Source organism: Mus caroli, chromosome 1 (assembly GCF_900094665.2).
Source record: "Mus caroli chromosome 1, CAROLI_EIJ_v1.1, whole genome shotgun sequence".
Taxonomy (NCBI): domain Eukaryota; kingdom Metazoa; phylum Chordata; class Mammalia; order Rodentia; family Muridae; genus Mus; species Mus caroli.
This window is the reverse complement of record NC_034570.1, coordinates 60,984,070-60,996,725: the sequence shown is the minus strand read 5'-3', so window position 1 is coordinate 60,996,725 and position 12,656 is coordinate 60,984,070. Positions and strand designations below refer to the sequence as shown.

Genomic DNA, 12,656 nt, shown 5'->3' with positions numbered 1-12,656 from the left:
AGATTTTGAGCTTCTGTTTCCTAGTCACCCTTCCCCTTTCTCCATGCTTTTGAATGCAATGAGTCTTAAACATTTTATTAGGTTTTTACCATCTAGTGGATGTGGCTGTATTTCCTGAGAGTAAGGAAGTCATTGCCTGCTCCTGTTCTGAAGCATAATAGTATTAAAATGAGGAACAAATGGCTAGAACATAGGGACCCTCCCTTTCAAACGCCAATGTCCTGTAGAATACAAAGCAAATAAGGAGAAAACAGACTCTTTTCCATGGCTGCTTGGCTTTTCCATAGCTAAGCATTGATATTACCAGAGCCCTAAGAATCATAACAAATACACATAGGTTGTGATTTTGAATCTAGATGGAGGTTAAATTCCACCATGACAAATTTTATATGTCTCTCTTTTTTTTTTTACAATATTTACAGCTAATTGTATCTAATTAAAAAAATGGGACAATTTAGTCTGAACCAGTCGGTACTCAAAACTAAATTTGATCTGGCCTTGCAGCCTACCCAGTTATTTTAGTGGATGAACGTTGCCTTTGAATCTCTCCACGGAACAGTAAATTGCTGTGCAGTTTTTGGCTCCAATTTAAAATATCAATGGTTACAATACTGCCTTCAGTAAACTTTCATGATTCCTCAGATAGATTCAAGTTCACATTAATGACAAATTATAAAAATGGCTATGTCAACTGTGTGAATGATACATATTCAAATACCACTAATTTCAAGCAGATTAACCTTTTTACACTGTCCCAAATGTAATTAGAAGTAAACGGAGTTTCCCCGGAAGCAGGGATAAACAAAATATCAGGACCTTTCAGTTCCTCGAAAGGGAGATTAACATTCCACTGTGCTTTCTCAGTTTGGAATAGTTGTACTTGAAGGTTGGTGAGAGCTCATGTAGTCTGCCTGTCTCCCATACAGATGTGATAATGTGAAGTATAAGAAAATGAAGCCACAATTCACAGGAATGGAATAAAATCAAGTTTTTAACGTCAAAGCAGGTGTCTGGTTTGGTACAGTACACTATTTAGGGGTGTGGCATTTGTATGTGTGTGGTATATTCATGTAAGTGTGTGGCATGCACTATCTGATCTATGTCCTGTGTGGCACACACTTCTTGATCCACGTGCTGTGGAGACCAGAGCTTGATTGGCAGATTACTTCCTAAACTGCTGCTCCATATTAGTTTTTGAAACAAGATCTATTACTGAACCTGGAGCTTGCCATTTAGCTAAATTAGGTGGCCAGGGGACAGCCAGTCTACAGTCTCCACTCTCCCACCTTCTTCCCAACCCTATCTCCACCTCGTGCTGAGATTACAGACCAACACCATCACTCCTGCATTACGTGTGTCCTGGTGACCAAAATCAGATCCTTATACTTACTCAACAAGCATTTTAATCACTATCTTCCCAGCACCTATATTATCTTTTATACTGTTTTATTTTCTATATTTGAATAAAAAAAACAAATTTCATCTCAGGTATATGCATATGGTATATATATTGTTATATAACAGTATAAATATATATACTATATGTGTGTATGTATATGAAATGAAATTTGTTTTTAGTCAAATATTGATAAATATCACATACATATATATAGAGATAGATGATCAATAGGTAGATAGATGTATATCATATATGTATGTGATATATATGTATATATATATATAGAGAGAGAGAATTTGTTTTTTGTTGTTTTGTTTTGTTTTGTTTGAGCTCGTGTCTCTAGCTGCATATGTATCAGAAGATGGCCTAGTTGGCCATCAGTGGAAAGAGAGGCCCATTGGTCTTGCAAACTTTATATGCCCCAGTACAGGGGAATGCCAGGGTCAAGAAGTGGGAGTTGGGGGGGAAGGTATGGGGGACTTTTGGGATAGCATTGGAAATGTAAATGAAGAAAATACCTAATTAAAAGAAAGAGATAGAACTTTGAATCAATAAAAATATCATGTAATAAATAACATGGACTAACCCTCAAAAGAAGCACTGTTAAAACACTAACTAAGAAAGGAAACTTCTAGCAGCCAGGAAGACAGGCATCCTAGTATCCAGGCTGCTTTTTGACTTTCAATCTTCTCAAGGGGTTGACAAGAGCACTAAGACCAAATACAGTGTGAATGGAATACTAACTCCCAGACTTACCTCGCCCACACTTTTCATTGAGCTACCAATTCGGCTGGATGTTCCATGGAAACGGTCAAGATCCCAGCGAGGAATCTTGGTCACCATGTAATCCAGGCTAGGTTCAAAGCAGGCTGAGGTCTTCCCAGATACAACATTCTTGATCTCTGGAAGTGGGATTCCTAGAGCAATCTTTGCTGCAATGAATGCCAGTGGGTAGCTGTAATGCAGGAGGCAGAGTTAGCCTACCTTCATTGGTTTGTTTGTTTTAAAATCCAAGCAATAAGTACTGAAAACAACTCTAGACTTGAAGGAATCTTTCTTTGCAATTCTGGCATCAGTCTACTTTAAAGTATAAGACACACCAGATACCTCCCCCACGTAAATATTTCCTGGCCACTTACAAATTAATGTGATTCAAGATAGAGCATGCAGCAGAGGAGAATCCACTTTTAAGCCCTATCTTGTATTACTACAATTTCCAGCCTTCATCCTTTCAACACAAAATCAATAGGTTTCTTGGTAAATAAGATTTTATTTCCACTGCCTGTGTCTAACGTCCACTTAAATTAAAATCTGCAAAATAATCTCTAAGAAAACCCATTCAAATTTGTATCTAAAGAAACAGCTGGAGCTCTGTGTATTATACATGGGCAGGAAATATGGGCTTTGCAAGTCTGAGTCCTTGTTCTGTCTCCACATATTTGAAAATTGGAATCTTGTAAAAAAACTAACACTCCAGAAATTTGACCATTCTCTGGAATGTCAGTTCAGATAATTTTATTGGGTAAAATAATTCATAGAACTAAAGAATTGGATATGAGTTATTTGGTGAAAGTGATTGTCTTAACAGACCAAGAAACTGAAGGAGGTAAGTGCTGTGCCCAAATTCACTAAATCTGTGGATGAACCAAGCAAGAATTCAGGTCTTCTGACTTCTGTATAGAGCGTTACAACCTTGCACTATTCTGAGCTCCATAAAAATACTAAAGAAGTCAATATTTTCCTCATTTAAATGCCATACAACTTAAACACCAGATGCTAAAAATATCAATAGAAACAAGAGGTTTTATTTACTTTCCTTCCAATTATGCTTGCTAGCAGCTGTTAAATGGACATTGAATTTACTTATTTGGTTCTAACATTTACCCATGGAAAGATCCTATACTGTTAATTCCTGTGGATGTTTTAAAAATCACTAATGTTAGTTATAAGCTGATAGACAATTATGCATGTTTTATCACGTCTACTTTCAAAATCAAAATAATCTGTACAGAAATGTTGAGTTAAATAAAGTATTTCTTCTCAGCTGCTTGTGTATGCAGTTGAAAACCAAAATTAAAGTTTAATGCTCACTCTAACAACATCTGCTAAGTGCAATTAAGAAGCATATTTTTCACAGCCTGTTTGGCCACCCAGATTTTGATTGGCTTCTGATTAGTCAGCAAACAGAGTTACCTAACAATACCATTTGTCTCAACCTGGCAGCAAGCTCGTTAATAACCGTGTCTTTGGGGTTTGTTAAATGTTCTGGAGCTAACGCTCAGGAAATGGGAGTAAATTTTGTAAATGCAGAATGGTCTTCTGTATTGACTAACAGTCAACTCCCCATTTCTACATACAAAGAAATTAAAAACATGTGCGCAACCATTCTGATCTTACCCAGTGGCCTTGGAGGCCAGGGCAGAACTCCGGGACAGCCTGGCATTCACTTCAATGATACAGTATTCCATGGAAGTGGGGTGAAGAGCAAACTGAATGTTGCATTCGCCCACAATGCCCAAGTGACGAACAACATTGACTGAAGTGCGTCTCAACATCTGGAACTCTGCATTGGAGAGTGTCTGGGCTGGGGCCACGACAACCGAGTCACCTGTCGACACAAGCGCTCATTATTCCATGTTATATTTCAACAGCCAGCTTGACTGACTTAATCTCCTAAAAATGATGCAAGGCATAAAGTAGGCCAAAGACACAAGGAAAGGATTAAAATTAACATTCACATTCATATGAGTGAACTATCAGATATTCTTCATAACTCTTATTTTGTCCATGTGATTTTGACAGTTTACTTGTAGAATCACCCCCCCCCAACTTCGCCACATTTGTCTAGCTGTTAAAGCTTAATTATCAACTATTAGGTTCACATCAGGCCCTTCAGCTTCTTGTCCTTCATCTCAATCTGTCTCTCAAGTTTTTCCTCCCAAGGAATATTCTCTCCTTGTGTGATAGACTAGTTCAACCCTCTCCTTTCTCCCTTTCTGTTCTCATTCTATTCCAGCGTGAGGCCTTTGAAGTTTCAATCCCAGACTCCTTATTACCCTATCTTATTACCCATAATCAGCTCCCTTTTCCTCAACAAACCTATCTCCAACATGGTCAGACAGACAATTCTCTCAATCTTTTCATCACTAAACATGTTGGAAGTTTGTCAAGTTCCTCACCCCTCCCTACCATACAGTCCCGTTCCGTGCATGTTCCATCACTAAGTTGAAGTGTCTAATTTCTCTTGTGAATAGCTAAATACCCAAACTAAATCTTCATTCTTGACCTTGCATAGGAACTAATACTGCTACAAAGAAAGATCTTTTGTAAAATATGTTCTTGCATTGACCTATTTGATACTTTTTCCACTAATTTTCCTCATAACCCTCTTTATCTCCTTTGCTTCTACACTAATTATCTTTATCCCTCCCTAGAAATTGAATTGTTTTCCATCATTCAAAATTCAACCCTCTTCTTACTGCTCTCTATGCTTATTCCTTTAAAAGATATGTGTGGTCCTGGAGAGATGGCTCAGTGACTAAGAGCACCGACTGCCTTTCCAGAGGTCCTGAGTTGGATTCCTAGTAACCACACAGTGTTAAAAGGTATGTGTGTCTCTAGTTTCAAAGATTTCTTCTACACTACATGATTTCCAATGACCCTGTGTCAACATTTTCATTTCTGTGTTCCCAGGTATCCCATTCTAGTTTCTCAACTCCTTTCTCCAAATTTCTCCCATCTTCAATTTGACATTTCTGGAATGAAAGTCATCATCTTTATCCTGTGGAACCAACTAGTTTAACTTGCTAAAAGCCTACTTTCAATACTATTTTCTCAATCACTAACACTTCAGTGTGCTGTAAGGCTTTACAAGCCCCATCTTTACTTCTCAATACTGTCAAGGCTCAAATTCATGGTTTATCTGAGCTTCCCCCATTGAAATCAGGATTACAGTATCTATCATGCTGCAGAGGATTTCTGTGGGCTCCAAACTAAAGGTGAGGATATTTTGAGTGCTATAAAATACTATGTATAAACATTAAGTGTTATAATCAGTCCTCCAATGAAGACTGGTAAAGTACCTTATCTAGGCTGTTAACGGCAATCTGAATCTGGAGCCAAAGGCATGACTACAATTCTGGAAGATTCTTTGCCTACCTGTGTGAACACCCATGGCGTCAACATTTTCCATGTTACAGACTGTGACACAGTTATCATCTGCATCTCGGACAACTTCATATTCTATTTCTTTCCAACCTGTCACTGACCGCTCCACCAGGATCTGGTTGGTCATAGCGAATGCCTGGAAATCGATGGCAGAGATACCAAAGATTTAATGAAAGGCTCTGGTTTAAACGGGGACATTAAGAAAAGTGCTCTGACCTACATGCTGGTCAGCACTAAAGTCTTAAACCTCATCTCCATTCTCCCCCACCTTGCAGAAGGCATGGGGGGTCTGAAAATCAGTGGGACCAGGAATAGCATCCTGCTGTGAATGTGCTTGATTTGGGGTATTGAGGCTTGCCATTCAAAATGCTGATATGACATTAAATCAAACTAATTTAGGAAAAAGAGAAAATAATTGAGCAATCAGGCAGAGGGAAATGAAATTATTTCAGTAGCTAGGCTTCTGTGAAACCAGAAAATGTGATAAGTACAAATAAATGTGGAAAAATAAGTCGAAAGACTCAGGCTTTCTCTAAAATAGCTGAGGGTGCTTTGTACAGTGACACACACAATACAAGTTTGCTGGTGCTGATGAGGAAGAGAAAGAAGATGATGATGCTTTTAAACAGTTAGCCAAGACTGCATATGCAACTTGGGAATTAGAAAAATCATATGCAGCTATTATTATGGTTAATCACTGCCTAAGTGCTTAAATACTCTGAGTCGTATATCATACATGGCTGATTAGACAGATATGAATTAGTATAATTACCATTTCATATTTACTGCGTACCCGCAGTATGGCAGAATGCTGAACTCAATATATGAAAGAGGCGATCTTTGACCTTAGGACATGTGGTGATTGACAACTGAAGACCAAAATATCCCTTTGTCTCATAATAGATTTGATTTTGGATGACAGTAAGATAAAAAGAATTTTCATTTTATCTCAAATTATCAGTAGTCTGGATGATGCAGTGACAACTCAATTTAAATTTTCTATAATGGATCTCAACGCTGAGTACTTTGCAACCACAGTCATCACTGTAGGCTTCAACACTACAAGTGTGACTCCTTTGTCCCCACATCTGCCCATCATGAGGTTCTCAAAGCTACTAGGACATTCCAGAGCTACTGTTAACAAACAAGGAATGATTTAATTTGTCATTTGAGTTGTTTGCAGAAAGAAGAAGATTCAGGAACAAACAGAATAAATTCTGTATTTTAGTAAACTAGGATAGAGATTTAGATACAGGAAAAACTGGCGTTCTTTCTGCTAGCCTTAATTCTTTCAAGTCTCCAATTTTACTCCAAAGTTAACTTAAGTACCTAAATGACTTAGCACAGCATCAAGTGGCTCTAATTATAACATCAAATGAATAAAGGGATAGATTAGGAGGTAATGATATGACTAATTAATCTCAAGGAGAAAAAAAGATTTTCAACAAGGAAAATATGCAACAACCATTATTTTAGCAGAGTAGAAATAATTGAAAAATATTTCATCCAAGCTGTCTTCATATTGTAAATGTTCTATGAAAAAAAGCTGGTAATTCAGGATGCTTTATTTTGTGGAGAAAATATATTTAATATAGAGAAGAATATGCTTACTGTCTGTAAGTACATTGCTAATTTTAAGAATTTGTAGCATGGAGCATGCTATAGTAAATATATTTTAGAACTATATAAACATATTTTGCTTTAAGTAAATAAATCCAAAGTCCTGAATGTGAAAAGGCACCTTTCATATTAAATATGTTGCCTTTTGTGTTTATAATATGGGCAACTTCAGAAAAACTACATCTAAGTTGTTGGCTTATAAACCTGTCACTTACAAGTGCCTAGGTCTATTTAATTGTATTTATCTGCTTTCAACTTTTCAATATCAACTATTTTAAATCTTATTCTATTTTAATTCAAAAATAAAAAGTGAAAAGCTATAAATTGTGTGAGACTAAGATACCCCTGCAAATGGCTGCACAACAATGATGTTAAATTCATCTCGCCTGCTGTACAGATGTCCTAGCCATTCCTGTGTCCTCATTGAGAGTCATCACTGCGTCTCAGTGTGGCCATCTATGGTTCTTTAGAAGCAGAATATGGACAAACATCTCTGGAGCAAGGTTTTATGTGTTTATCTATGTTTTATGTAGAACATCTTTTTTAGGGAAGATAGTTTCATTAAATCTCTCAGAATGTATTTAATGATGAATTAATGTGCTTTTGATAAAAAACAAACTATAAGAATTCCACTCTCCCTTGCATTTTTGTTTGTATGTTGGCAAAATCCACTCATTATTAAACTTGGAGGCTTATACTATTTTCTCAAAAGAAATGTGAAAAACTAGGCATTTTTAGTCTGCTCTTCTCTTAGCAAGTAAAACATCATTTAGTAATGCGATTTGCTGGAGTAGATTGTGAAATGCAGGTGGCTGAGCTGCGCCTCCATGAAGTCAGTAGCTAAATGAAAATGGACAAATAGGTAGAGTGACCACTAGTTTAACCTACAGTCATATGGGTTGAAGATTTGTGCTTTTTCCCTCTCAATATCAAGACCATTTGAGGAGAGAACATTGCTCAGAAAAAATACTTACTTTTGTGCCAAGGTCTATTAAGGTCTCCTTATTGGGACAGATGCCAGAGCCTAAGCCACCCAGAGCATATGCAGACCGAATCATCACAGGGTAGCCAATGGTGTCTGCTGCCTTCAAGGCATCCTCCATCTGTGAACAAATCGAGGATATTGAAGCTAAAAACCCAATCCTTCTATCTCTCCCCCCCCCTCTCTCTCTCACACACACACAGTCACACCATGAGATCCCAGAAACTCGGGTTAATTGGCTGATTTGCACAGAGGGGAGTTGTTTTATGTTCCCCTTATCTCTGTCTAAAAAAGAGTATCACTCTACAAAGTTAAGTAAAACATGGCTGTAATTTTTTCACTTTCATCAAGTGAATTTTAAGTTGACACTACACCATGGCCAAAAGCAGAAATAATCATCACTTATTTGAGAATGAAAGAGATACAGAACAATGGTATTTTTAGCTTTAGTCTGAAAGTCTATCATTTAAAGGAAAAAAAAAAAGCTGTTTTCTATTCCTGAAGCTAACGTGGCAATAAAACAATGTGCCATTAGGAATGCTACATAAAAGAAGATATTTCATTTTTCAAATCTATTCTCAGAACAGTCTCTCCAGCCTGGAGTTTTTTTAACTTACCAAATATGACATATGGTGGCTATATTTTTCTGTCGTGGAATATTATTACACCACCAATGGGAATGTAATTACACCTTCCCCATATGCCGGTTTCTTATCATGGGGAAGCAAGGACATAATTATATCTGGCAATGAAAGTATGAATGTACGGCAAGAGCTTCCCAAAGCATTCGGGAGAGCTCCAACGGGATTCTTCTTGATTGACAGATTTGTAGTCTGCATGTATTTGGTAGCATTCTTTTCTGAGTCAGATACACCCAGTTTTAGTCATGACAGAAATACTTGACTGATACCTAAAGCTTTGCCTATTTCTACAATGGGAAGGTTGTATTTAAAGCTTCTACTTTCCACTATTTTACATTTTGGGGATATATATATATATATATATATATATATATATGAAATCAAAATAAAATCAGGGCAAAAAGAGGTGTACACCTAGGTATTTTTTTTTTGGTGTTTGGTAATATCCTAAAAATAGGCACAATGTATAATAGAACGTGAGTGTAGAGAAATGAAACCCACATGTATATAAAAAGTGTGTCCATCCAGGATGAATCTTACTGACTTAGTTCATTTCATTATTATTTATTTTATTCCAAAAATCCAATTTTCAGGGCATTAAGACTTATACTCAACATGTGTGACTTATTGCAGAAAAGAAGAGAAGGCAAAAATATGCTGGCTATCAGAAGTCAGTATCGTTATTTTCAGTTCAAGAGGTCATGGGTGCTTCAGCCTTACACAAAGAGGTTCACCTGGGGGGTTATATTTTTTTCTCTGCAGAGTAAAATACCAACATCTATTCCTCCAGTTTTAGCCCTGAATGCTGCTATTAATTCACACTGTTTCTATGAGACTAAAATATCTGCGAGAAAAGTGTATGTAAATGTGAGGATTTGGGATATAATTATCAGACATGACACACCATTCTCCATGCAGTCCAAGACTAGTAATGTGTGCCCATCTCCCAAGAACAAAGTGCCTTACTGATTCCACTGCAAAACTGGGAGCAATCTTCTCGTTGATCTCATTCAGCTTGTCTGAGAAAAGCTGCCTGTCTTCTGTGGCCATAATGGACTCAACTGATGTTCCCAAGACCTTCACACCATATTCCTTGAGCACACCCCTCTTGAATAGTTCCACTCCTACAGAATAATTAAACATAATTGGATTTCTTAATCCCAAACTCTATCTCTTCTTAACAAACACTGAAGACATCAATTACAAAGTAAATAAGTAGATAGATAGATGAATAGAGAAACAAACAAGCATCCTAGGTCTGGAGAAAGACAGCTCATCAGTTGAGAGCACTGACTGATCATGCAGAGGGACAGGATCCAGTTCCCTCAGCACCCACACAGTCTATATCAATGGCCCAAAACTGTAGTTCTAAGGTTATCTGATGGCACCTTTTGACCTCCTGGAGAACAAGGTCCAAGTGTGGCACATATACATGAATGAAGGCAAAATACCCATTACATGTGATATATATATATATATATATATATATATGCACAATTTCAAAAGAAATTGCATCCAAGGAGAGACCAGAGTCAATAGTAGAGCTGTAAAGTCAAGTCTATATTGTCATGTGACAGGAAATGCCACAGCACCAACTATGGAGAATGAACATTAATTCTCATTTTTCATTCATAATAGTTCTCAGAGTTTCAATGATTGCAATTTCCTGAAGTGAAGAAAGTACCCCACTAAATCCATTTAGCCACGTTAAAGTCTTAAAGTGAATGTTTTCCCTTTTTTTCTACTAATTTTTTCCATAAGCTATACAATTTACTGTATGGTGTTGTAGGCTTCCATTTGCTGTTTCCTTATACATTAGAATAAAGGCTTTATGGACACAGAGAACACAACTATTAGATGTCTACTAACACTGTGTGTTTCACGTTGATGCATGAGTAGAGCAATCTACACCTGAACAGAAAAGAACTCACCACAGTTCAGAGCTGTCTGGCCACCCATGCCCAGAATCAGCCCATCAGGCCGTTCAGCCTTGATAACTTCTGTGACAAACTGGGGGGTAATAGGGAGAAAGTAGACTGCATCTGCCTGCTTCAATCCCACCTCGTTGGTCTGCACAGATGCGATGTTTGGGTTCATCAGGACTGTTTTGACATTTTCTTCCTGGAAGAAGAATCGAGTGTCTGAATTTATGTTCTAAGGAAGATGATCTTTACTACATTCAAATGAAGACTACAACAAATCTTTTATTCTCTGGACTGGCTGCAGGGACAGGTTAATAAAAATTAAAGAAAAATAAGCATCTTGCCAAAGGAAGGAAGAAAACACTATAAAACAATGCTAATAACAAAGAAGGGTGAGGTTCCTCAAAATTGTCACCATGAATCCTACACCAGAGACTGTCTAGAGATCTTCTGCTAGACTTGATTGATCTTAAGAGAATGAAACGATCAAAAACAAAAAATGCAAGTGAGCAAGCATACTATGGAATTGGAAGCAACATAGATATTTTTCTCTATATGTCTAGTCTGAGAACAACATGAAGTGTTCATTTACAATGCAACATAATGTGTCTTATTCCTGCTAGAATCACTAAGATCCACCTGCTTGCTGATGGCCATTTTCTCTGGAATTTTAAGCCTGCTACAATGACTTAACAAAGGCCATTATACCAAGTGTCTAAAACTCATCCTTGAAAGCCAAATTTTGCTTTCAAAGAAGCTCTGAATTAAATATAAATACAGCTTGTGCTATTTTAAATCGCATATAGTATAATATTGATTAATTTATTTTGTTTACTAATCCAATGAGAGAGATGCCGATCTTTCAATTGAAGAAAATGAGGTTCAGTGAGGTTAAGCAGGCTACTAGGGGTTACATGCTGACAGTGTACTCTAACCTAAATGTTCCCATTCAAATGCACTTTTCTCGGACTCCAGTAAGAGTCATCAGTCAAGATTTTAAGAAATTATTCAGAATAAGAGTGTTATTATAAACTAAGTGCTGCAAAGATACAGACAGAAACAAGTATATTTTTAATATAGATCACAACTGAAATAAATCGATCTAAACTGAAAACATATCACTAAGAAAGATTTGAAGGAAAGCTCACTTCCGAGGCACCAACAAACTTCAGAATATTGAACATGTTATATGTAGCAAATAGAACATGCTAGTCACTTTTTAATTCATTTAAAAATCCACACCAACCATAGTTCATTTTACATGAACTTTGCCCTGATTCTTTCCATAAATATGGCATACATCATTGTTTTTGATACATTTTTGTTTCAGTTTGTATATTAATCTCCTAATTAATCATATGCCATTGCATAATTTGAATCCTTCAGTTTCAGGAGAAAATAAAACACGCATTATATGAAAGCCTAAACCTTTACAAAATTAGCAAAGACTGTAACTATATACTACTTAAAAATATTCTAAATCCTGAATATAGTTACATGATGTCCTAGTCAAGATAAGCTGTTGAAAATCACTAATTAAAAAGATCCTGAATCAAAATATAATTGAATGTGAATTAATATTTTTAAATGTGTAGGAAATAAAGTGCCTCCATGAATAAATGAGAAGAGATGAGAAGGGAAGGGTTAAGGGGAGGGACAAGGAAAGGGGAAGAAAGAGGAGAAGAGGAGGGAGAGGAGGAAGAGAGAGGGAGGGGAGGGGAGGGAGAAGGGTAAGAGAGGAGAGAGGAAGAGAAAAGGAAAGGGGAGGGGGAAGGGAGGGAGAGGGAAAGGGGTGGAGGAAAGGGGTGGGGAAAAAGAAGAAGAGAGGGGAGTATTTTAGCTCTTTTCAACATTTATCAAGGGAAATCTTGGGCCATAGGCAAACTTTATTCAGCTGTTTTCCAATGTCTGCTGTCCTTCTCTCC

At 37.0% G+C, this 12,656-nt stretch overlaps 1 protein-coding gene across 1 annotated transcript in view; it reads right to left on the bottom strand.

Annotated features, from left to right (window-relative positions):
* Nucleotides 1-12,656, bottom strand: part of Cps1 (carbamoyl-phosphate synthase 1) — a 107,592-nt gene that overhangs the window by 54,986 nt on the left and 39,950 nt on the right. Inside the window, 7 exon segments of the mRNA XM_021156158.2 lie at nt 2,156-2,354; nt 3,797-4,007; nt 5,558-5,702; nt 8,161-8,289; nt 9,776-9,933; nt 10,741-10,950; nt 11,661-11,689. Coding sequence (XP_021011817.1) covers nt 2,156-2,354; nt 3,797-4,007; nt 5,558-5,702; nt 8,161-8,289; nt 9,776-9,933; nt 10,741-10,950; nt 11,661-11,689 — 1,081 coding nt within the window.